The following is a 27053-nucleotide window of genomic DNA, read 5'->3' as shown; positions in this document are numbered from 1 at the left end:
GGAGACCATAAGTTTTTCAATGTCTGTGAGTCAGCATCTCTTCTGCAAAGAAGTTCCATTTGTCCTTTTCTCAGATTCCACATGTCAGTGAAAGCATTGGATGTTGGTGTCTCATTGTATGGCTGACTTCACTTAGCATGATAGTTTCTAGGTCCATCCATGTTGCAAAAAATGCTGGTATTTCGTTCTTTTTAATGGCTGAATAATATTCCATTGTGTATATGTACCACTTCTTCTTGATCCACTCCTTTGTCAATGGACATTTAGGTTGTTTCCATGTCTTGGCTGTTGTATATGGTGCTGCAATGAACACTGGAGTACGTGTCTTTGCGAGTCGTGGTTTTCTCTGGATAGATGCCCAGGAGTGAGATTGCTGGATCAAATGGTAGTTCTATGTTTAGTTTTCTGAGGAATCTCCATACTGTTTTCCACAGTGGTTGCACCAATTGACAATCCCACCAACAGTGTACTAAGGTTCCTTTTTCATCACACCCTCTCCAGCACTTATTGTTTGTAGACTTTTGGATGATGGCCATTCTGGCTGGTGTAAGGTGGTACCTCAGAGTGGTTTTGATTTGGATCTCTCTAATCATGAGTGACGTTGAACATCTTTTCATGTGTTTCTTGGCCATCTGTATGTCTTCTTTGGAGAATTGTCTGTTTAGATCTTCTGCCCATTTTTTGATAGGCTTGTTTTTTTTTTGGTATGGAGCTGCAGAAGTTGTTTATAAATTTTGGAGATTAATCCCTTGTCAGTTGATTTCATTTGCAAATATGTTCTCCCATTCTGTGGGTTGTCTTTTTGTGTTGTTTAGGGTTTCCTTTGCTGTGCAGAAACTTTGAAGTTTGATTAGATTCCATTTGTTTATGTTTCTTTTTATTGTCAATACTCTGATAGGTGGATCTGAGAAGATGTTGCTGTCGTTTATGTCAGAGAGTGTTTGGCCTATGTTTTCCTCTAGGAGTTTGATAGTTACTGGTCTTATATCTAGGTCTTTAATCCATTTGAGTTTATTTTTGTGTATGGTGTTAGGGAGTGTTCTCATTTCATTCTTTTACACGTGGTTGTCCAGTTTTCCCAGCACCACTTATTGAACAAGCTGTCCTTTCTCCATTGTATATTCTTGCCTCTTTTGTCATAGATTAGTTGGCTGTAGGTGCGTGGGTTTAATTCTGGGCTTTCTATCCTGTTCCATTGATCTATATTTCTGTCTTTGTGCCAGTACCATGCAGTTTTGACGACTGTTGCTTTGTAGTATAGTCTGAAGTTGGGAGCCTGAATCCTCCAGCTCCATTTTTTTTTTTTTCAGGTTGTCTTTGGCTATTCTGGGTCTTTTGTGCTTCCAAACAAACTTTAAAATATTTTGTTCGAGTTCTGTGAAAAATGTCCTTGGTAATTTGATAGGGATTGCATTGAATCTGTAGATTGCCTTAGGTAGTATAGTCATTTTGATAATATTAACTCTCAAGTGGGGGTGGAAGAGCTGGGGAGAGGTGGGTGAGAGAATCAGAAGTCATGGAATATGATAGGACAGAGAATTTCTAGGCCACGTCAGTATTTTTTCCACGAGCATGGTATATCTTTCCATCTATTTGTGTCATATTTGATTTCTTTCATCAGTGGCTTGTAGTTTTCAGAGTATAGATCTTTTGTTTCTTTAGGTAGGTTTACTCCTAGGTATTTTATTCTTTTGGATGTGATGGTAAATGGGATTGCTTCCCTAATTTCCTTTTCTGCTTTTTCATTGTTAATATATAGAAACACTGTCGATTTCTGTGTATTGATTTTGTATCCTGCGACTTTGCTAGGCCAGGTCAGTATTTGTGTCATGCCCCAGTGAGGCCAAATGGAATAGAACTTAGAGAAAAAGCCATCTAGTTGAGTCATTGCTTCATCTTAGCAAATGTTTCCAGACTCTTAGCCAAGCACTCTGCTAGGCACAGGGGACACAAAAATGACCAGGAGGTCATTGATAATGATCAAGAGGGGTGAGGTAAAGGGCAGATTTCAAGGGGTGAGAAAGTGGGGACAGCAAGTCTAAACTCTTCATTTAAAGAAGTTTCTTCAGGACCAGCTACTGGTGAAGGGACCCAATGGAAATATTTTGACTCACCCCAGAATGATGACTGTGACCTGCATGAAAATTCAGGTTTTAGTCAGACTCAGGACTTTTTATTGTTATTTTTTATTTTATTTTTTGCCTTTTAAGGGCTGTACCCTCAACATATGGAGATTCTCAGGCTAGGGGTCAAATCAGAGCTACAGCTGCCGGCCTGCACCACAGCCACAGCAACGTCACATCCTTAACTCACTGAGCGAGGCCAGGGATTGAACCCGCAACCTCATGGTTCCTAATTGGATTGGTTTCTGCTGCACCATGATGGGAACTCCCACTCAGGACTTTTTAGACATTTCCACACTTTTGAGTCAGTGGAACATTAAATTCAAATACTATAGTTTCATTTCCCTAACTGCTCATTTCACTCACTCTGTGCAGAACTGAAATTGGTTTGAAAATTCGGGTGACCAAGGATGGATTATGGACTAAGTTCCTCATTTTGCTTCAGTTGAAACCTGATGTGTGTAATCCATCAACTTCACTAAAGCTGTGTTAATTCCCATCCCAAACTGTTCATTTTTCAAAGACCATTTATCTCTATCTTTGAGGGTGAATTTTTTGCTGTGCTGGCTCTTTTGGAGTAACTTTGCTCCTGTTTGTATCTTATCTGCCCAAGCAGATTTTAAACCCTTGGAGCCAGAAGCCAATTTCTGTACTTTGCATCTTTTAGAGAGTAGACTGTTTTTCCTTCAATCTCAAGCATTCATGTAAAAAAAAAAAAAAACTTTTCCCCTTAATTGGTTTTTAATTACAAAATCTTTTTTTTTTGCACAAAATCAATTTTTGCTTATTAAAAAAGAAAGAGAAGTTCTCGCTATAGTGCAGTGAGTTAAGAATCCAGTTGCAGGAGTTCCTGTCATAGCATAGCGGAAATGAATCCGACGAAGAACCATGAGGTTTTAGGTTCGATCCCTGGCTTCGCTCAGTGGCTTAAGGATCCGGCATTGCTGTGACTATGGTGTAGGCTGGCAGCTACAGCTCTGATTCGACCCCTAGCCTGGAAACCTCTATACACCACAGGTATGGCCCTAAAAAGCCAAAAGACAAAACAAAACAAAAAGAATCCAACCGCAGTGGCTCGGGTTCAATTTTCAGCCTGATGCAGTGGGTTAAAAGGATAGAGTATTGCTGCAGCTGTGGCCTCAGCTGCACCTGAGGCTCAGATTCGATCCCTGGCCCGGGAACTTCCATATGCTTCGGATGTGGCCATAAAATTAAAAAGAAAAAAAAAGATAAAAGAGTCAGCGTACAGATGAGTATAAAATCAAAACCTGAATGACATTCCTCCTCTATTTCACGTCCTGGAGGTAATTACGGCTGAAAGCTTGGCTTCTCCTTCCTGCCTTTCTCCTAAGTTGTCTTTCAACCCTAAGGTGCTATTTACTTGTCTTTACCATCTAAGGCTTAGCACCATGTGTGACATGCAGTAATTACTCAGTAGATGGTTGTGAAACAACTGAATGGTGTTAAGATATCTCTTTACTCTCCAATTCAACCTTATCTGATTAGGGAGGCAGTGTGATAAAAATGTAGTCTCCACTCTTTGAAAGTTTCTAAGTCCTAGGACCTATTTGAAATTGCGTGTGTGTGTGTGTGTGTGTGTGTGTGTGTGTCTGTCTGTCTGTCTGTCTGTCTGTCTGTCTTTTTGCCTTTTCTAGGGCCGCTTCCGCCGCATATGGAGGTTCCCAGGCCAGGGGTCAAATCGAAGCTGTAGCCGCCGGCCTATGCAAGAGCCACAGCGACTCAGGATCTGAGCCACGTCTGCGACCTACACCACAGCTCATGGCAACACCGGATCCTTAACCCACTGAGCAAGGCCAAGGATCGAACCCGCAACCTCATGGTTCTTAGTCAGATTCGTTAACCACTGAGCCACCCGGGAACTCCTGAAATATTTTACATATAATTGCAACAACCCTTTGAGGTAGGCACTGTCGTTATCCACATTTTATAGATCTCTGGACCGCTCTGTTTCAGTGGCTTTGTCTGTAAATTGAGGATCATGGTAATACCTACCTCCAAAGGCTTGTCGTGAGGGTTAGATGAGTTAATATATGGGAAGCACTTGGAACAGTGCTAGACACGAGCAACATTGGTTGAATCTGCATTTCTAAATCCTTGATGAATGTCTGTCTTCTTGTTTTAAATTTTTATTAGAGTACAGTTGATTTACAGCATCGTGTCAATTTCTGCTGTACGGCGTCGTAACCCAAACTCACATGCACACACATATATACATTCTTTTTTTTTTTTCTCATACTGTCTTTGAGCATGTTCTAGCCCGAAAGATTGGATATAATTCCCAGTTATGTACAGTAGGACCTCATTGCTTATCCATTCTAAATGCAATAGGTTTTTTGGGCTTTTTTTCTTTTTGTCTCTAGGGCCACACCTATAGCACATGGAGGTCCCCAGGCTAGGGGTCTCATTGGAGCTGTAGCCACCGGCCTATACCACAGCTCAGCCACAGTAATGCAGGATCTGAGCTGCGTCTGTGACCTACACCAGAGCTCATGGCAACGCCAGATCCTTAACCCACTGAGCAAGGCCAGGGATCAGACCTGCGTCCTCATGGATGGTAATCAGGTTCATTAACCACTGAGCTGAGGTGGGAACTCCCCTAAATGCAATAGTTTGCATCTGAATTTCTGTCTTCTTATGGCTGGATACTTGTGTTTAATAATACATCGAACACATGGTACATTTAAAAAATCATGTTGCAGTCCACTCCCGTTACCCATAGCATGGGGATTATCATGACCTTCAAAGCGTTCCTCTTATCGTCTCCAGTATCCGTTACCCTCAGGGAGCAAAGGAAGGTTGATGTTTAAGTTGGCAACAAGGGATGGGAGGAAGGCTCAGTCCCTTGAAAGGTCAGATTTTTTGTTTGTTTTTTTAGGGCCTCACCCACGGCATATGGAGGTTCCCAGGCTAGGGGTCAGATTGGAGGTACAGCTGCCGGCCTACACCCCAGCTCACAGCAACGCCAGATCCTTAACCCACTGAGCAAGGCCAGGGATTGAACCTGTGTCCTCATGGAACCTAGTCAGGTTCATGACCACTGAGCCATGGCAGGATTTCCAAAAGATTAGATTTTTTATTGGTCAGCTTTCTCCTCATTGCTTAAAGCATGATTTCCCCATCCCCAAAGGCCAGGATTTCTCCCTGACTTAGTTTGCTAGCGCCGCTATAATGAAATACCACTGAGTAAGTGGCTTAAGCAATAGAAATTTATTTTCTCAGCATTCTGGAGGCTGGAAGGCCAAGGCCTAGGTGTGAGGTTGGATTCTTCTGAGGTGTTTGTCTAGGCTTGCCGCCTCTGTGAAAGGTCTTTGTCCTGTGCCTGTGCAACCCTGGTGCCTCTGTGTGCATCCCCATTTTTTTTGGGGGGGGGCTTTTTGTCTTTTAGGGCCACCCCCAACCATATGGAGGTTCCAGGCTAGGGGTCCAATCACAACGGTAGCCCCCGGCCTACGCCAGAGCCACAGCAATGTGGGATCCAAGCCACATCTGCAACCTACAGCACAGCTCACGGCAACGCCAGATCCTTAACCCGCATTTCTTTCCATTTCTCATGAGGGCAGGAGTCAGGTTGGATTAGGACCCACCCTCATGGCCTCATTTTAACCTCATCAACCTCTTTAAAGTCACATTGTGATCGGTTGGGGTTTAGGACTTCCACAAATGCATTTGGGGTGGGGAAACACAATTCCCTCCAGAATACTTCCCCATTGTTATCAAAATTCAATAGGACACTTTCCCTGAGTTTGAAACTCCTGCCTAAAGGAATCCAGCCCTGCCCTGGGTAAGAGAGGTTTTGTGAATCTGACATTGTGCATATATCTTATACCTACTCAGCAAGTAAATTGGTTCTACCATTTCTCTACATGACAAATTTGGTTTTTCTTACCCTGTCATCAACAAACTTTAAAACCCAAATGCTCCTCTTTAAAATATCCTGTTTCTACTAAGGCCATCCCCTTGCAGAGGAAAATCTGCTGAGGAAATCTTGGAATGTGAACAGATTGTAAATCAGCATCCATCAATCTTAGGCTTTATAACCTTGCACCAAATATGGTTTATTCTTGGAGACAGCCAGGCGATTTCTCACATGTTGGGCACAGCGAGACTGGCTTCCAACTCTGAGATCTCAGCACTTCGTAATCCGGAGAGTTAAAGCCAGGGCATCACTCTCTCCATTTGTAGAGTGTAGAACTTTCAGGCAAGAGGGCCAAGAGAGGAGTTTGTGGAAGTAGGTGAGGACTTGGAACAGCAGAAGCATCTACCTCTGCTCCCTACGCTTGGCCTCTTTTTTGTTTTTACAAGTACAGTTTTGCAACCAAGGTAGTTATGCAAAGAACCCAAAACATGCAGCCAAGAATGTCAGAGTTGAATGGCCTGGAACTTTCGCCCCCTTAGAAAGCACTTAGGGAGTTCCCATTATGGCGCGGGGGAAACGAATCCGACTAGGAACCATGAGGTTGTCGGTTCAATCCCTGGCCTTGCTCCATGGGTTAAGGATCCGGTGTTGCCGTGAGCTGCGGTGTAGGTCACAGATGCAGCTTGGATCCTGCGTTGCTATGGCTGTGGCGTAGGCCAAGAGCTATAGCTCTGATGTGACCCCTAGCCTGGGAACCTCCATGTGCCGCAGGTTCAGCCCTAAAAAGAAAAAAAAGACAGAGCAGAATCATTAACCAAAAAATGCATAACCAAACCTACCTTATGCATTTTAATTTTCTTTAAAGCACATAAATGTACTTCGAATAAAAATTACTTTTAGTTACCCTTTTAAAAGTCATTACGTTCATTTTAAAAAATATGATTTTTAAAAATCTTTCTTGCATGGGAGTTCCCACTGTGGCTCAGTGGGTTAAGAACCTGACATAGTGTCCATGAGGATGTGTTCGATCCCTGGCCTCGCTTGGTGAATTAAGGATCTGGCATTACCATGAGCTGTGGTGTAGGTCACAGATGTGGCTCAGATCTGGTGTTGCCATGGCCCTGGCGTAGGCCGGCAGCTGCAGCTCTGATTCAACCCCTGGCCTGGGAACTTCCATATACCATAGGTATGGCTATAAAAAGAAAAGAAAAAGAAAAAAAGAAAAGAAGGAGTTCCTGGTGTGGCTCAGTGGTTAACGAATTGGACTAGGAACCATGAGGTTGCGGGTTCGATCCCTGGCCTTGCTCAGTGGGTTAAGGATCCTGCGTTGCCATGAGCTGTGGTGAAGGTCGCAGACGTGGCTCAGATCCTGAGTTGCTGTGGATGTGGTGTAGGCCGGTGGCTGCAGCTCTGATTGGACCCCTAGCCTGGGAACCTCCATATGCTGTGGGAGTGGCCCTAGAAAAAGGCAAAAAGACAAAAAAAAAAAAAGAAAAGAAAAGAAAATTAGAGACTGATCAGAAGTTAGTTAACAGTAGGTCAATTAAAAGAGCTTCTAATATGCAATGTTATTAATACCTGATCCCACATTCTAGCGCACTCTGGAAAAAAAGGCGAGATTGGAGTATGTGGCTTAGGCTTTAGGTCTGAGCAGAGCTTCTAGTCTCTCCCAGGCTGCTATGGGACCAGCCTACTCACCTGTCCCTCTGAGGGACAAAGATGACTGGGCTCAGAGATGACACCCCGTGGTGTGTAAGAGGACATTCAAGAGAGAGGTAGAGTCTGTGTTTCTGCCTTTTAGGTACTGTGACTCCTCACTGTGGTGCTGTCAGCATCCTGGAACATGGAAGGCAGATGAGCAGCTCTTCACATTGGAAGGGATACAAACAAGTGGGTGGCCTGAAGTGGGACCAGCAAACTCCACACTGGGAGATTTTCAAGATGGCAGATCAGGCATAAGGAGGTGGGGGGTGGGAGATGGGGCGGATGGAGGGTGGACGGGGCTCCTGCTAATGATTCAGGCTAGTGTGGTCCACAGCATGGCACACTCCTGTGACATGCAGCCTGGGGCACGTGCCAGGGCTTGGTATCCTTGATCTCTGTGCCTTCATTGTCCCCCATTTATTCGTGTAATGATACATTGGTTCCTGAAAGATGAGACATTAACTTTTAGAAGGATTTGGTGCAAGCTCAGTGTTTATGTGATGACTCAACTCCAACAACTGGCTAATGTCCACAACATTCAGATCCTGAGACTATATAGATACACTGTTCCCACCAGACAGCTTGTGTACCAAACCCACAAATACCAGGCTCTATTAGAACGCTACAGGGAGTCAAGTTGCAAAAAAACACTACTTGATCAGAAACCTAATGGAGCTGGGATCAAAAGAATAAACACAATACACATTATTACCCTTTAAAAATCTTTAGCTTTTCCCTTGGCATTTCTTGATAACTATATTAAATACGCTATTGTCTTCTCAATGTATGGTTTTGCTTTTCTAAATTGTATGTGTGTTTTAACTTTGCAGAGTCCACTTCCTTGTTATTATTTACAAATTTTAATATTAAAATACCCTAAACCATTATATAGAGGGAAACCTTTTTTTTTTTTGACTGAACCCACAGCGATGGAAGTTCCCAGGCCAGGGATCAAACCCGAGCCACAGCAGTGACAACCCTGGATCCTTAACCTGCTGTGCTTCAAGAGAACTCTGCAGTCATTTTCATGTCTCATTTTCTGCCTTTGTCGTAGAGCTATATTTACCTGGGTGTAGTCACTGTAAATGTACAGCTTTCGGATCTACACTTTTTTTTTTGTCTTTTCTAGGGCCGCTCCTGCGGCGTATGGAGATTCCCAGGCTAGGGGTCAAATCGGAGCTGTAGCCGCCAGCCTACACCAGAGCCACAGCAACGTGGGATTCAAGCTGCATCTGTGATCCTTAACCCACTGAGCAAGGCCAGGGATCGAACCCGCAACCTCATGGTTCCTAGTCAGATTCACTAACCGTTGAGACATGACGGGAACTCCACGGATGTACTTTTTTCATCAAAGTACATTTGTCTTCCTATTTACAATTATGTTGGAATTATAATGTTAATAACTACCTAATGGCCAGAATGGAAGTCCTGATCTTTCCTTCAAAAACCCACTCCAGGAGTTCCCGTTGTGGCTCAGCGGGTTAGAAACCTGACTAGTATCCCTGAGGATGTGGGTTTGATCCCTGGCCTGGCTCAGTGGGTCAAGGCTCTGGCATTGCTGTGAGCTGTGGTGCAGGTTGCAGATGAGTTTCGGATCTGGTGTGGCTGTGGCTGTGGCATGGGCCAGCAACTGTAGGTCCAATTCAGCCCCCAGCCTGGGAACTTCCATATGCTGTGGGTGTGGCCCTAAAAACAAAGCGAACAAACGAAAAAACCACTCCACTGGCACCTTCTCCATCCCTGAGTTTGCCTTCATCCCTCTCTTTTTCCCTGGCCTCACCTCTAATCGAGCAGGAATCTTCTTGGCCCCACTTTCAAGATAAACCTGGTGCGTTCCTTTCCTAGGGATGCTGGAACAAAGTACCACACCCCAGGTGACTGAAAACAGCAGAAATGTATTGGCCCCTGGCTCTGGGGGGCGGGGAGGGTAGAAGCCTGACATCAGAGTGCTGCAGGGTGGTGCCCCCTCTGCAACCTGCACTGGAGAATCCTTCCTTGCTTTTTTTGGTGGCTCTTGGTCCTCGGTGCTCCTCAGTTTGTAGCTGCATCACTCTAATCTGCCTTCAAGTGGCATTCTTCTCTTCATTGTTTTGGTCATGCCCAGGGCTTGCAGAAATTCCCAGACCTGGGGAAAACGGGCCATGACAACACCAAACCCTTAATCACTCTGCCACCAGGGAATTCCGTTCTTCTCTTCTTATAAGGACACCAGTTGTGTTGGATTAGGCCCCAGACTCCTGACCTCATCTTAACTTGATTGTATTTACAAAGACCCTATTTCCAGATCAGATCACATTCATAGGTCCCAGGGATTAGGACTTCAGCATTTCTTTTTGAGGGGACACCACTCCCCTCTCCCCTCCTCCACTTCCTGCCTGCACCGTACTGGTTTAAGCCTGCACCATTCCTCATTGGGATTATTGTAGCCTCGTAGCCAGTTTTCTGAGGTCCCATTTGCCTGCTATGGTCTCTTCTTGATTCCTTTGTTCGGAACGCTCTGATGACTCAGAGTAAAAGCCAAAGTCCTGGCAGCGGCTCCACCGTCCCTCCTGATCTGTACTCGTTCTCATCTCCGCCCCTCTCTGCTCCAGCCAGCCTGGCCTCCTTGCTGGTCCTCCAGCACACCAGGCAGATTCGCACCTCCGGGCCTTTGCACCTGCGGTTCTCTTTGCCCGGGTGCTCCCTCCCAGGTATCCTCATGGCTCGTACCTCATTCAAGACTCCGCTCAACCACTACCTTCCCAGTAAGGGCTTTCCTGACCACTGCTATTATCACACCTTCCCTCTCGCCGCACCCCGCTACAGTCTCTGATCCTTTTTGCCATTTTTGCTCCAGAAACTCTCCACCCTCCAGAGACTATGTTCTTTACTTACTTATTTTATTTTTTTATGTACTACTGCCATCCAAATGTAAGCATCTCTAACTGGAGTTTTTGTCTTTTTTTTTTTTTTCTTTTGTTCCATCCTTAGCTGCTATGGGCCAGCCCCAGAGGAAATGCTCAGTGAATATTCATAGCATGGATGAGAAATAGGCCAGTGCATTTGCTTGCAAATGACTGAACTCTTTATCCTTATTAAGTGCTCCTTTTAGTTTCCAGAATTTTTCTATCACTGTAAATAATACTCCTATAAAGAGCTTATATTCATATGGTTAATTTCCTCCTTTTTTCAGTTATGTCTTGGGGTCACATTTCCAGAGTGAATATTGTCCAGTGTTTATCAGTTTGTAATGCCACCCATTGTTAGTAACTCTGCCTGTTTCTGTGCTGTCTTGCCATCATTAGGTTTTATCTTGTCTTGACTTTTGTAGCTGATGAAGTGTAAGTGTGCCTCGCTATTGTTTCCATTTGCATTTCTTTAACTTTTTCTGGTTTTTTGTCTTTTATCTTTTTAAGGCCACACTCGTGGCATATGGAGGTTCCCAGGCTAGGGATCTAATCAGAGCTGTAGACGCCAGCCTACACCCCAGCCACAGCAACACCAGATCCAAGCCGTGTCTGCAACCCATGCCTCAGCTCACAGCAACGCTGGATCCTTAACCCACTGAGCAAGGCCAGGGATCAAACCCACAACCTCATGGTTCCTAGTCGGATTTGTTTCTGCTGTGCCACAACAGGAACTCCTTTAACTTTTAAATAGAATTGTTTGTAGGTTCTGTAGTATCTTCTGAGATGAATTATCTGATTCAGACTCCTGATTTTTTTTTTTTTTCCCCGCAAGGGCGGTTTTAGATTCATATTTATTTATCCATCCTCTTTTGGGAATAACAACATTCATCCTAACTTATTGGTCATAAGTATGCTCTACTTTCCTCTGCCCTTTACCTCCTTAAACTCTGTGTTTTAATTTTGACAGCTGTGGACTACTGTGCCTCAGAAAACCACGGATGTGAACACGAGTGTGTAAATGCTGACACCTCCTACGTCTGCCGGTGCCCTAAAGGATTTGCTCTGAACCCAGATAAGAAAACATGTGCAAGTAAGTTACACACACACACACACACACACACACACACACACACACACACGTGAGTTTTGGATCCTATTGCAGTAGGCACTGCGGCTATGGAAAACTCCCAAGCATAAAGTAGCATAGGATTATGTGCTGGGGTAGGAGGTCTTATACTTTCTGTCCCTGTTCCTCTTTTTTCAGGCCTTTCTTACCTTGTCCTGAGACCGTAGCCCACTCTCTTTCTTTCCTTCTTTCTGTCTTTTTTTTTACTTTTTAAAAATTTTCCCAATACATTTTTTTTTCCTACTGTACAGCAAGGTGACCCAGTTACACATACATGTATACATTCTTTTTTCTCACATTATTATGCTCCATCATAAGTGACTAGACATAGTTCCCAGGGCTACGCAGCAGGATCTCATTGTTAATCCATTCCAAAGGCAATTGTTTGCATCTATTAACCCTAAGATCCCAATCCACCCTGCTCCCTCCGTCTCCCCCTTGGCAACCACAAGTCTGTTCTCCAAGTCCATGGTTTTCTTTTCTGTGGAAAGGTTCATTTGTGCCATATATTAGTTTCCAGATATAAGTGATATCATATGGTATTTGTCTTTCTCTTTCTGACTTTCTTCACTCAGTACCAGAGTCTCTAGTTCCATCCATGTTGCTGCAAATGGCAGGATTTTGTTCTTTTTTATGGCTGAGTAGTATTTCATGGTGTATATATACCACATCTTCCTAATCTAATCATCTGTCGATGGACATTTGGGTTGTTTCCACGTCTTGACTATTGTGAATAGTGCTGCAATGAACATGCGGGTGCGTATGTCTTTTTTAAGGAAAGTTTTGTCCGGGTATATGCCCAGGCCACTCTCTTTCAATGTCACCCTCCACAGCGTCTGATGAAGGTATGTATCCCTGATGGAGACCACACAGGGCTGTGTTCCTCCAGGATCTGTAGAGCGAGTCAACCATCAGATCACCTTACCTCCTGCTGGCTCAGTCTGGCTGTGCCCACCAGTATTGACAGGGCTTAAGAAATACTTTCGCTGGAGCTTTGTGGCTTGTGGCCTTCAGCTCTGACTCCACACAAGCAAAGGAAAATCGCTGAGCCAAAAGGAATTGACTGTGGTTTCTCCTGGGTGGGGGGTTGGGGTGGGGGAAGGTAGGTAGAAGGCACTTTGCAGAGAACTGCTTAGTTTCTATTTGAGCTTTTGAGTTCTATTTGATTTTAACTATATACATACACATCAAAAATAATTTGAGCTCCCCAAATCAGACCATAGCAGTTTATAAACAGAGGGTGGTCATTAATTTTGCAAATGGATTCCAAAAGCATTCTTTTCTTTTCTTTCTTTCTTTCTTTATTTTGCTTTTTGGAGCTGCACTCGCGGCATATGGAGGTTCCCAAGCCAGGGGTCAATCAGAGCTTTAGCCACCAGCCGATGCCACAGCCACCGCAACGCCAGATCTGAGCCTCGTCTGCCACCTACACCACAGCTCATGGCAACACTGGGTCCTTAACCCACTGAGCCAGGCCAGGGATAGAACCCACAACCTCATGGTTCTTAGATTTGTTTCCGCTGCACCACGAAGGGAACTCCTTATTCTTTTAACTATAAAGATACATCAGAGCACTTAAGGGATTGTGTGTGGATAGTTATCCTCTAGAGAGATTCACTTGAGAACAGCTTGTTTTTAAAGTGTTTTTTCAAAGGAAATTTAAGTGCAACTTAAAAGAAGTCACCTCTGACACCAACGAGAAAACAGGATTTCAACTCATAAAAAGTTCCTCGACTCACCTTGCTAAAAACATCTATTAAGTTAAGCAGGATATGCCTGTACCATTTAAAAAGCATCCCCTCAAACTCCTGAAACTTAAACTTGCTCTTCAGTCCCTAAATATCAGCAGTTTACAAACACCAGAGCTGGTGGCAGGGGTGGCGTATGGAACCATAAGGGACACAGGAAAGGCATGTCAGTGGGGCGGGGGAGGAGGTGGAGAAGGATAAATAGGAGTTCGGGATTAACAGATACACATCACCATATATAAAATAGATAAACAACAAGGACCTACTATACAGCACAGCACATTCAGTATTTTGTGATAACCTATAAGGGAAAAGAATCTGAAAAGAGGGAGTTCCCATTGTGGCTCAGCAGAAAGGAATCCAACTAGGAACCATGAGGTTGTGGGTTCGATCCCTGGCCTCGCTCAGTGGGTTAAGGATCTGGCGTTGCCGTGAGCTGTGGTGGAGGCCGAAGCTACAGCTCTGATTTGACCCCCAGCCTGGGAACCTCCATATGCCCTGGGTGCGGCCCTAAAAAAAGGAAAAAAAATTATGTTTAAAGCAAAACAGCACATACATTTCTGGAGCCCAGAGCACACACGAGTAGCAATGAACAGGTCCTTCTTGGAGAAGATGCCTTGGCTGAGTCTTGAAGGCAGAGCCGTCCTTCACCAGGCAGAGAAGGGTGGGATAGAGGTAGCCAGGAGGAGGAAAGATGAGCAAAAATATCAGCCAGACAGGCTCATCTCCATGCCCTGATATGATTGGCGTGCAGTTATTTATGGAGAGAGTGAGTGAAGGGTAAATGGACTTCTGTTCCTAGTCATCCGTTCTGAATACTCTGAGCTGTGAACCAGCAGCCCGGGCTGCGGTCGTGTTAGGGGAGTTGTGGTTGCTGGACCGATGAGTCAGTTCTCTCCATCCATCGGGAGGCCATGAGCTGCCAAGGGGGCAGCTTCTGCCTCAGATCAAATCCCAGCTCATCTGCTTTTTGGCTGGATGATCTTGGGCAGGTTATGGATGCCTCCGTTTCCTCAGCTTGAAACAGTTGGGAAGATAACACTGCCTACTTTGTAGCATTGTCTTGAAGACGGAGCAGGAGGATTCTTATAAACCCTGTAGCATGTTGCCTGATGCCAAGCACGTTCTTTTAAGGGATGACCCCGGCTTCAGAGACTTTTGGGACTTTGGAATTTATTGAGCATATACCACCTGCCTGGGCTAAGTTTCATAGTGCCTGAAAAATTCAAGACTTGGCCTCAGGCTTCCCCTGGAGGCTGGTTGGGGAACTCAAGCCACACAGAGCCAGCTCAGTCACCTGCAAGGGGTTACCTGACCGAGGGCTCTCAGGGTGATACAGGTAAGACCCTTCTCAGGGAAGGAGGAGATCAGTTGGACCAGAAGCAGTGGGGATGCTGCTGCCGCCCTGGGCTGAGGCCTGCCTAGTATGCAGTCTGTTCTCCTTCCTGCCTTTGCAGAATGCCTTCCCTGGCTGGGGTTTCCTGACTTCCACCCCCACCCCTGTTCCCAGAGCCTCACCATGCCCCCCCCCATACTGGGGCTTAGCATGTCTTTCATCCCAGAATCTCATGGGATATGGAGAATAATGAGCCCCAGGATAGTGCCAGGAGACCCTAGAAGTGGATGGTACAGTGTGGGGGGCCTGGGAGAGGGTTCTGGCTGAAAGTCAGGGGAGAGGCTTGTCCAGCTGTGAGGCCTCAGCAACAAGGCACAGAGCCCTCAGTTCAGCTGTCTCTGGGCCCTGTTGGGGTCAAGACCCAGAAGTGGGCTACCCCGGCATGTGGGCAGAGAAGGGTGCAGGGCAATCCGAAGGCTCCGGGCTAACGGCATCCAGGAGATACGTCCCTTAAAAGGGCTCCCTTCCCACCATGCTGGGGGACAGGGCAGGGACCCAGCCCTGGGAAAGGGGACTGGCAAGAGAATGGAGACCCCCAGAGGACTTGGGAGGCTGGGAGAATCAGGAATAGGCAGTCTGGTTGTAAGAACCGGGACGCTGGAGTTCCTGGTGTGGCTCAGTGGTAACGAACCTGACTGGTACCCAGGACGTGGGTTCGATCCCTGGCCTGGCTCAGTGGATTAAGGAGCCAATGTTGCTGTGGCTGTGATGTAGGTACCGAGTCCACCCCTAGCCTGGGGACTTCCATATGCCATGGGTGTGGCCCTAAAAAGACCGGGGAAAAAAAAAAAAAAAAAGAACTGAGATGCTGCTTAGGAATGCTCCAGATCTGTGACAAAAACAGGAAAACAAACTGAGAAATGGGGACTTGTTCAGAGGATAGAGACAGAAGCTCAGAATCAAGGCAACGTCCTGTTAGTCATTAATGAGGCATCACATGAGCTTCCAGCCAAGTCAGAGCCTGGCTACTGCTGTGATGTTGAGAGATTTAAAAAAAATTTTTCCGCTCCCTCATAAACTTGCAAAAAAGATGAAATAAAAGATACTCAGTGTCTTAAATTTCAGTCTCTATTTTTAACCAAAAGTATATTTGAAAGCTAATCTAATTATTAAGTGTGTAATTATTGGTGAAAAAAGGTAGACTAGTCAATGTAATATACCAAACATGATTAATTTATGATTAAGCCAAAAGGTACATAAAAATGCTTTATGTTTCTGAACATATCATATAATTGAAATGTGTAAGCAGTGTTCAAAAAAGCACCCCCTTTTATACAACTTCCTTACCCTAAAGCAACCCATACAAATCTATCTGAATATTTTCTTTTTTTGTCTTTTTAGGGCCACACCCGCAGTATATGGAGCTTCCCAGGCTAGGGGTCTAATCAGAGTTACAGCTGCCAGCCTACACCACAGCCACAGCAACTCGGGATCCTTAACCCACTAAGCAAGGCCAGGGATTGAACGTGCGCCTCACAGATGCTAGTCAAATTGGTTTTCTCTGGGCCACGATGGGAACTCCCTATCTGAATATTTTCTAGAGAGGAAAAGGATAGAAGCATGCAAGTGCCATCAATTGGCAAAATGTTGACAAGACTCTTTTTCTAACTGTAGTAAAATATACATAATATGAAATTTACCAGTGTAACTGTTTTGTCAGGGTACAGTTCAGAGGCATTAAGTACTTTCGTGGTGCTGGACAGCCTCTCTACCACCCAGCTACAGAACTTTTTCATCTCCCTAAACTGAAACTCTGTACCCATTAAATAATAATGCCCCAATCCTCCTTCCCCCTCCAGGCCCTGGCAGCCCCCATTCTACTTCCTACTTTCCATCCCAATAAATTTGGCTGATCTAGGAACCTTATGTAAGCAGAATCATACAATATTTATCCTTCTGTGTCTGGCATATTTCACTTAGCATAATGTCCTCAAGGCCCATCCAGGATGTAGCAGATGTCGGACTGTCCTTCCTTTTTAAGGCTCGAGAATATTCCATTGTTGGAGTTCCAGTCGTGGCACAGTGGAAATGCATCTGACCAGGAACCATGAGGTTGCAGGTTTGATCCCTGGCCTCGCTCAGTGGTTAAGGATCCAGAGGTACTGTGAGCTGTGATGTAGATTGCAGGTGTGGCTCAGATCTGATGTGGCTGTGGCTGTGGTGTTGGCCGGCAGCTGTAGCTCTAATTCTACCCCTAGCCTAGGAACCTCCATATGCCATAGGTGTAGCGCTAAAAAGCCAAAAAAAAAAGGGAATATTCTATTGTATGTGTACACCTCCTTTTGGTCCTTCATTCACTGGGATTGTTCTCACCCCTTGGTGGGTTTTTTTGGTTTTGTTTTCTGGCGGCCCCACAGGGTATGGAGTTCCCGGACCAGGGATCAGATCTGAACCACAGTTGTGACCAGCTGTAGCAATGCCAGATCCTTTAAACCACCGTGCCAGGCCAGGGATCAAACCTGCATCCTGGCCCTGCAAAGATGTCACCCATCCTGTTGCGCCACAGTGGGAACTCCTGGTTATTGTGAATACGCTGCTATGAGCATGGGTAATGGGTATATCCACATCTGTTCAAGTCCCTGCTTCAACTCTTGGGTGTATACTTAGAAGTAGAATTGCTGGATCATATGGTGGTACAGCTTTTATGTATTTTTTAGCTTTTTTTTTTTTTTTTTTTAGGGCCGCACCCAAGGCACATGGAAGTTCCTAGGCTAGGAGTCAAACTGGAGCTGTCGCTGCTGACCTACATCATAGCCATAGCAACACCAGATGCGAGCCACATCTGTGACCACACCACAGCTCATAGAGACGCTGGATCCTTAACCCACTGAGCGAGGCCAGGGATTGAACCTGCATCCTCATGGATACTAGTCAGATTCGTTACCACTGAGCCATGATGGGAACTCCTGGTGGCATGGCTTTTAGAGACCTAAAGAAACTCCTGAACTGGCGCAAGAACATTCTCAGATGTTCAGGGTCTTTTCTTGAGAAACATAAAGGATTTCAAGGAGTTCCCATCATGCACAGTGGAAACAAATCTGATTAGGAACCATGAGGTTGCAGGTTTGATCCCTGGCCTCACTCAGTGGGTTAAGGATCTGGCATTGCCGTGAGCTGTGGTGTAGGTTGCAGACGCAGCTCAGATCTGGCGTTGCTGTGGCTGTGACGTAGGCCAGCAGCTGTAGCTCCGATTTAACCCCTATCCTGGAAACTTCCCCATGCCACAGGTGCGGCCCTAAAAAGCAAAAAATTTAAAAAAAGAAAAGAAAAGAAAGTGCCATTTGGTCAAAGACTTGAAGAAGTTGAGGGAAGGAGTAGACTTTTGAAGCAGAGGAAACAGCACGGGTGCAAAGGCCCTGAGGCAGAAACTGTGATGCCTGGCAATGCTGGGGAACAGCAGGGAAGTCTATATGACTAGAATAGAGTGAGAGATGGTGAGGCAGGTGTTGTGGTCCAGAGAGCATAAAGCTTGCCCTCTCCACAGCCATACATTCACTTCCTGTCTCCCCACATTCCAGCAATTCCTGAGAACTCATAGCCACACCCCTAAACTGAGATCCCAAACTGGCTTTGTTTGTTTGCCAGTATCTTGTGTCTTGGGTGTAGGTGCTGTACATATTGTTCCCAGCAATGTTACCTGATGATTTTCTTCTCCAAATTACTGGGCACCCCCCCACACTGTTCTTTTTTCTATTTTATTTCTGCCATTTTCCATGGCAACTAGTTTCACGATTATGTATGTGGATATTTATTTTAAAAAACCTTCTTCTAATTGCAAAAGTAATATAGACTCATTGCAGAAAACCAGGTAGTATAGAAATGAAATTGTATAAATGAAATGATCTGTAATCTCATCACACAGCACTAACCATTGTTAATACTGATTTGCTACATTTCTCTTGGTCTTTTTTAATGCATATGTATCTTTTTTATAGATTTGTGATCATACAGTATAAAGTTATATCATGTGCATTTTCTTTTTTTTTCTTTGAAAGTTTTTTGTTATAGTTGATTTACAATGTTTTGTCAATTTCTGCTGTACAGTAAAGTGACCCAGTTATACATACATACATATATACATTCTTTTTCTCATATTATTCTCCATCATGTTCTATCACAAGTGATTAGATATAGTTCCCTGTGCTATACAACAGGATCTCATTGCTTATCTACTCCAAATGCCATAGTTTGCATCTACTAACCCCAAACTCCCAGTCCATCCCACTTCATCCCCGTACCCCCCAGCAAACACAAGTCTGTTCTCTGTGTCCGTGGGTCAGTTTTTTTCTATAGATAGGTTCATTTGTGTCATACATTAGATTCCAGATATAAGTGATATCATATGGTATTTGTCTTTCTCTTTCTGACCTACCTCACTTAATATGAGAGTCTTTAGTTCCACCCATGTTGCTGCAAATGGCTGAATTTTGTTCTTTTTTATGACTGAGTAGTATTCCGTTGTGTGTATGTACCACGTCTTCTTCATCCATTTATCTGTCATTGGACATTTAGGTTGTTTCTATGTCTTGGCTATTTTGAATAGTGCTGCAATGAACATAGGGGTGCATGTATCTTTTTTAATGAAAGTTTTGTCCAGATATATGCCCAGGAGTGGGATTGCTGGATCATATGGTAGTTTTATATTGAGTTTTCTGAGGTATCTCCATACTGTTTTCCATGGTGGTTGTACCAGTTTACATTCCCACCAACATTGTAAGTAGGTTCCCCCTTTTCTCCACACCCTCTCCAGCATTGTTATTTGTAGACTTACTAATGATGGCCATTCTGACTGGTGTGAAGTGGTACCTCATTGTAGTTTCGATTTGCACTTCTCTAAAAATTAGTGATGTGTCTGTTGGCCATCTGTATGTCTTCTTTGGAGAAATGTCTACTCAGGTCTTCTGCCCATTTTTCAGTTGGGTTGTTTGTTTTTTTGCTCTTGAGTCTTCTGAGTTGTTTGTATATTTTGGAGATTAAGCTGTTGTTGGTTGTATCATTTGAAACTATTTTCTCCCATTCTGTAGGTTGTCTTTGTTTTGTTTATGGTTTCCTTTGCTGTACAAAAGCTCATGAGTTTGATTACATCCCATTTGTTTATTTTTGCCTCTATTTCTATTGGCTGGGTAGACTGACCTGAGAAAACTTTGGTATGATTTATGTCAAAGGATGTTTTGCCCAAGTTCTCTTCTTAGAGTTTTAATGGTGTCATGTCCTATAGTTAAGTCTTTAAGCCATTTTGAGTTTGTTTTTGTGTGTGGTGTGAGGCTGTGTTCTAATTTCATTGATTTACATGTGGCTGTCAAAAAAGGGTGTTTTGTTTCCGAACAGTAAAATTGATGAACCTCTAGCCAGACTGATCACAGGGGGAAAAAGAGAGAAGAGACCAATTACCGATAGCAGGAATCAGAGAGTAGGCATCATTACAGATCCTATAAACATTGAAAGCATAATAAGGGAAAATAATGAACAAATTTAGGCCAATAATTTCAGCACCTTAGATTAAATAGACAAATTCCTTGAAAGACACAAACTACTAAAATTAACTCAGTAAGAAATAGATCTCTATGGATTAAATAGGCCTCTATCTATTAAAACAGTTGACCTTGTACTTATAAACCTTCTCACAAAGAAAACTCCAGGGCAAGGTGGCTTAATTGGTAGATTCTACTAAATTCTACCATTTGAGAAAAAAACTCAAATACCAATTCTACACAAATTCCTCCAGAAAATAGGAGAGGAAGAAACATTTATAATGTAAAGCCAGCATTTTCCTAATACCAAGCTTAGAAAAAGACATTGCAAGGATAGAAAACACACACAAATACCCCTCATGAAATACATGCAAAAGATCTTTAGTTATTTTTTCATTATTTTAGCAATCAAATAAAAGTGGGATTTATCCCAGGAACTCAAGGATAATTTAACATTCAAAACTCGATCAATGAAATTTAAAACACTAACATACTAAAAAGCAGAAACCATATGAGTCCACTCATTAGATACAGAAGGAGCACTGGACAAGACCTGGCATTCATTTATGACTTAAAAACAAAAACCTTTCAGCAAACTAGGAATGAAGAGAGCTGCCTCAATCTGATAAAGTACATCAAGGAAAAAACCATCAGCTAACTTCATACTGAATGATGAAAGACTTCATATAAGATGAGGAACAAAACAGGGCATCCACTTTCACCACTTCTATTTAGTGTGGACTATAGGTTCTAACCATTGCAATAAGGAAGAAAAAAAAGGAAAGAACTGAAATCTAGATTGGAAAGGAAGAATTAAAACCATCTTTTTTTTTTTTTTAAGGGCTACTCTTGAGGCATGTGGAAGTTCCCAGGCTAGGGGTGGAATCAGAGCCACAGCTGCTGGCCTACATCACAGCCACAGCAACATGAGATCTGAGCAAAGTCTGACCTACACCACAGCTCATGGCAACACTGGATCCTTAACCCACTGAGCGGGGCCAGGGATCAAACCTGTGTCCTCATGCATCCTAGTTGGGTTCGTTAACTGCTGAGCCATGAAGGGAACCCCCAAAACCATCCTTTTTTTTTGCATTTTAGGGCCACACCAGTGGCATATGGAGGTTCCCAGGCTAGGGGTTAAATCAGAGCTGTAGCTGCCAGCCTATACCACAGCCACAACAACCTCAGATCCGAGTCGCATCTGCGACCTACACTACAGCTCATGGCAACACCGAATCCTTAACCCACTGAGCAAAGCCAGGGATTGAACCTGCAACCTCGTGGTTGCTAGTCAGATTCGTTTCCACTGTGCCATGATGGAAACTCCCAAAACCATCTCTACTATAGTAATTATAGCACTTTCCTGAGTTCCGTGAATGGTTCTAGTAAATTACTGAAAGGAGCGAGTTGTGGGAGGCCCCCAAGTTGTCATCGGCTGTGCAGAAGTGGAGGTAACTGGGGACCCTGCTTGAGGCCGGTGTCTTGTTAGCACCTCACCCTTCACCTTGTGAGATTGGATGTTAACTCCAGGTAGTTAGTGTCAAAATTGAATTAAACTACAGGACTCCAAATTGCTGTTGGAGAATTGCCTGCAGAACACAAATTGAAGCAAATGAGCCTAACAGCCTAATCACCCCGTGAATTATTTTTAGTGACGGGCACAGAATATGTTGACTTTACATTCCAAGTGGCAGATAACCAAAAAACCGAAGAGCTTAAACTGTTTCCAGCAGTCTTAGTGAATTGTTATTCTTATTTTTGAAATTAAATATATACATATATATGATACAATAAGCATGTATAATGTTAATGCCATTTGTACCTGGATTTTCAGTATTAGAGAAAATAAATACAAATATAAAAGCAAAGTGCAAATGATTAAATTAAAAAATAATCTTTATTAACAGATAACATCTCCCACTGAATTTATGAAAAAGCTCTAGAACTATTAAGTGCATTTACTAAGGATGCAGGGGACAAGGTCAATATACAGAAATCCATTATTTTTTCTATACTTTGAATGGAAAATTTAAAAATTTAAATTAAAAGTCCTATTTATAATGGCATCCAAAATATATGCTACCTAGGGATAAATCTGACAAAAGGTGTGAAAAACCTGTACAATGAAAGCTATAAAATATGGCTAAGGGAAATTAAAGAAGACGTAACCAAACAGATGTATCATATTCATGGATTGGAAGACTCGATATTGTTCAGATGTCTGTCCTTTCCAGATTTATCGATCAAAGCATTATCTATCATAATCTTAGCATGCTTTTTTTATAGAACTTGATAAGCTGATTCTAAAACATATGTAGAAATGCAAAGGACTAAAATAGTCCTTTTTGAAAAAGATGCACAAAGTTGAATTTAAACTACCTGATTTTTAATACTAATGATAAAGCAGGAGTAATCAAGACAGTGTGGTATTGGTGTAAGGATGGATGTATAGATCTATGGAATAGAACAGAGTCCAGAAATAGACCCACACGTATATGGTGAAATTATTTTCAACAAAGGTACCAAGGTAATTCATGGGGTGGGGGATGGGCGAGGATAATGTCTTCAACAAATGCAACTGCAGCAACTGGATTGCCACATGCAGAAAAAAACAAAACAAAACAAAACAAGCAAAACCGAGGAATTTGACCCTTACCTCCTACCACATTCAAAAATAAACTAGAAATGGATTGTAAACTTAAATATAAGATTGAAAACTCTAATAATTATAGAAGAACACATAGGAAAATATCTTAGTGACCTGGTGTTTGGCAAAGATATCATAAAGCAGATGTAAAAAAGTACAAACTACAAAAAGACAAAATGAATACGTTGAACTTCATCACCTTTATTCTTCAAAAGACACTATTCCTGGGAGTTCCCCAATGGTCTCATGGTTAAAGGATCTGGCATTGTCACTGCTGTGGTGAGGGTGGCTGCTGTGGTGAGGAACTAACTTCTGCATGCCACAAGCATGGCCAAAAAAAAAAGACGCTATTACTAAAATGAAAAGGCAAGCCATAGACTAGGAAAAAAATATTTACAAAGTGTATATCATCTAAAAGAAGATGTATATTTTAGAACACATAAGGAATTCTTCAAACTTAATAAGGAAACAAACAACCTAATAAAAATGGGCAAAAGATTTGAACAGACACTTCACCAAAGAAAATTAGAGATGGAGAATAAGCATATAAAAATATGTTCAATAGCATTTGTCACTAGGGAAATGCAAAATAAAAAACCACAATGAAATAAGCACTATTCACCTACCAGAGGGGCCAAACTTACCAAGTGTTGGTGCGGATGTGGAGCAACTGGAACTCTCATAAACCACTGGTGGGAATGTTTAAGAAATTAAGTATACATCTACCGTATGACCCAGCCATTCTACTCCTAGATATTTACCCGAGAAAAATGAACATATGTGTCTACACCATAACCTATACATGAATGTTCACAGCTGCTTTCTTTGTGATAGACCCCACCAGCAGGTGAATGGGTAAACAAATTGTTGTATATCCAACAATACTACTCAATACTAAAAAAAAAAGCTGTTGACATGGATGAATCTCACAGTAATTATGAGAAATGAGAGAAGCCAGACCAAAAACAGTACAACTTTATGATTCCATTTATGTCAAATTCTAGAAAATGCAAACTAATCTAGATTATTTGGGGGCAGAGGAAGTGGGGAAGAATGAATTAGAAAGTGGTGTGAGGAGTTCCTATTGTGGCTCAGTGGTTAACGAACCTATCTAGTATCCATGAGGAAATGGGTTCGATCCCTGGCCTTGCTCAATGGGTTAAGGATCCAGAGTTGCTGTGAGCTGTGGTGTAGGTCGCAGATGTGGCTCGGATCCCGAATTGCTGTGGCTGTAGTGTAGGCCAGCAGCTGTAGCTCCGATTCGACCCCTAGCCTGGGAACCTCCATATGCCTTGGGTGCAGCCCTAAAAAGACCTAAATAAATAAATAAATAAAATAAAAGAGAAAATAAAAATAATTTAAAATTAAAAATAAAAAAAGAAAGTGGCATGAGAAGACTTTTACTAGTAGTGCATAAAGTTCATTACCTTAATTGTTGTGCTTGTTTCATGGGTGCATACATATGTCCAAACTCATCAAATTGTCCATTTTCAGTATGTACAGTTTGTTTTTTGTCAATGGTACATCCATAAAACTAAAAACAATCAAGGGAGACTGTATTACTTTAAAATGTTCATATCATAAAATACAAAGAGTGGCTGTGGAAGTGTTTCTAAAATGTCACTACTGAATAGAAGACTGTGATGGTAAAAATGTTGTGTATACAGTAGTTGGGAGCTTTTGTGGCTATTGAGCACTGAGGATGTGGACAATGCAACTGAGGAACTGAATTTTAAATTTAATTTTAGTCCATTTTAATTTAAATGGCTGCTTTATTTATTTATTATTTTTGCTTTTTAGGGCAGCACCTGCAGTACATGGAGGTTCCCAGGCTAGGGGTCGAATCAGAGTAACAGCTGCCGGCCTACACACAGCCACAGCCACACAGGATCTGAGGTGTGTCTGTGACCTACACCACAGCTCACAGCAACGCCGGATCCTTAACCCACCGAGCAAGGCCGGGGATCAAACCTAGTTGTATTCGTTTCTACTGCGCCACCATGCGAACTCCTAAGTGGCTGCTTTAGACAGTGTGGTTCCTGATTAAAGGAAGCTAAGCATGCATGAAAATTAAATATAATCTCTGACTATGTATTGGATCCTGTACTGGAAGATGAAAAATGCCATGGAGAACATTATTAGGGCGTTCCCATTGTGGCTCAGCAGGTTAAGAACCCAACTTAATCCATGGGGATGCGGGTTGATCCCTTCCCTCACTCAGGAAAGGGATGTAGTGTGGTGTAGGTGGCAAATGTGGCTCAGACCCAGCATTGCTGTGGTTGTGGTGTAAGCCTCAGCTGCAGCTCCGATTCTACCCCTAAGCTGGGAACTTCTATGTGCCACAGGTGTGGCCATAAATATAAAAATTTTTAAAAAAAACTATTAGATCAGCTGACAAGACTAGAACATGTGGATTAAATAAAAGTCTTACATAAATGTAAATTCATGAAATTTATGGCTACACTTTTCTATAAGAGACTCTCCCTCTTAGGAAGCACACACTGTATTTAAGGAAAAAGGATCGTGATGTGTGTAATTTAGCCTCAAAAAAGTCAGAGAGATGGGCACATGGGGTAAAATGCTAACAGTAGATGCATCTGGGTAGAGAGAGGATAGGTGTTTTTTGTACACATCTACTTGTATGTTTGCGCTTGCAACTTTTTGTCAATTTAATATCATTTCCACGTAAAAAGTTTTTTAAGATACCTTTATATGTGATTGTGGTATTGCAATTATATATTTTTAAAGAGGTCCAGTCCTTTAAGGATGCATTTTGAAATATTTATGAACAAAATGACATAACATTTGAGGTTTGCTTTCAAGTAACAGGGAAGCTTGGCATGGAGAATGAGAGTATAAAGGCACTAAGGCCAGCCATAGGTTGAGTCTGTTGAAGCCAAGTAATGCGTCTGTGGATTTCTTAAACTCTTCTGTTCATTTTTGTATGTTTAAAATTTCCATGACTTTATCTCTTTTTTTGTCTTTTTGTTTTTTATTTTTAGGGCCACACCAGCAGCATATGGAAGTTCCCAAGCTAGGGGTCTAATCGGAGCTACAGCTGCCAGCCTACCCCAGGGCCACAGCAACACCAGATCCGACACAGCTCACTGCAATGCCGGTTCCTTAACCCACCGGGCGGGGCCGGGGATAGAACCCTCAACCTCATGGTTCCTAGTCGGATTCATTGGTTCCTAGTCGGATTCATTTCCACTGCGCCATGATGGGAACGCCTAAAATTTCCATGACTTTAAGTTGGGAAGAATTGGCATCTGCTTCAATATTTTTTTCTTTCAAGACTGTTGTACACCTTTCTCTTACTGGTTTTGTTTTTTTTTTTAGTCCAGGCTGGAGGAACTCATTGATACTGAGTTCTTCAATGATATGTGTAGTTCATATGTTTCTTAAAACCATAAAAATCCTCATCAAAATAAAAAGACTCCTCCCTAAGACCCCATTAGTGGCCACTTTATTCAAGCAGTTTTAGATGATGCATTCAAGTTCCAGTCTATTGCAAAATACTTGGTGCAAGAGTTCCTGCTGTGGGAGTTCCTGTCGTGACTCAGTGGTTAACGAATCCGACTAGGAACCATGAGGTTTCGGGTTTGATCCCTGGCCTTGCTCAGTGGGTTAAGGATCCGGCATTGCCGTGAGCTGTGGTTTAGGTCATAGACACAGCTCAGATCCTGCGTTGCTGTGGCTCTGGTGTAGTCTGGCAGCTGTAGCTCCGATTAGACCCCTAGCTTGGGAACCTCCATATGCTGCTGGTGTGGCCCTAAAAGACCCCTAGCCTGGGAACCTTCATATGCTGCAGGTGCAGTCCTGGAAAGGGCAAAAAGACAAAAAAAAAAAAAAAAAATCCTGCTGTGGCCTGACAGGATTGGCAGCATCTCTGCAGGACTGGGATGCAGGTTCAATCCCCAGCCCAGCACAGTGGGTTAAGAATCCAGTATTGATGCAGCACGTAGGTTGCAACTGCAGCTCAGATCTGATCCTTGGCCTGTGAACTCCATATGCCAACTCCAGATACTTGATGCAGACCCTTCCATAGAACAATCACTTTCCATATCTAAAAA

At 43.1% G+C, this 27053-nt stretch overlaps 1 protein-coding gene across 3 annotated transcripts in view; it reads left to right on the top strand.

The window, feature by feature from the left end:
- MATN2 (matrilin 2) overlaps positions 1-27053 on the top strand; it is a 170962-nt gene that overhangs the window by 100829 nt on the left and 43080 nt on the right. For all 3 annotated transcript variants that reach the window (XM_047783552.1, XM_047783551.1, XM_047783553.1), the window contains exon 6: positions 11560-11682. In XM_047783552.1, coding sequence (XP_047639508.1) covers positions 11560-11682 — 123 coding nt within the window. The remainder of the gene's footprint in view (positions 1-11559; positions 11683-27053) is intronic.

This window comes from Phacochoerus africanus, chromosome 6, assembly GCF_016906955.1.
Source record: "Phacochoerus africanus isolate WHEZ1 chromosome 6, ROS_Pafr_v1, whole genome shotgun sequence".
NCBI classification, from domain to species: Eukaryota; Metazoa; Chordata; class Mammalia; order Artiodactyla; family Suidae; genus Phacochoerus; species Phacochoerus africanus.
The sequence above is the reverse complement of the archived record's forward strand: the minus strand, read 5'-3'. Positions and strand labels throughout refer to the sequence as shown.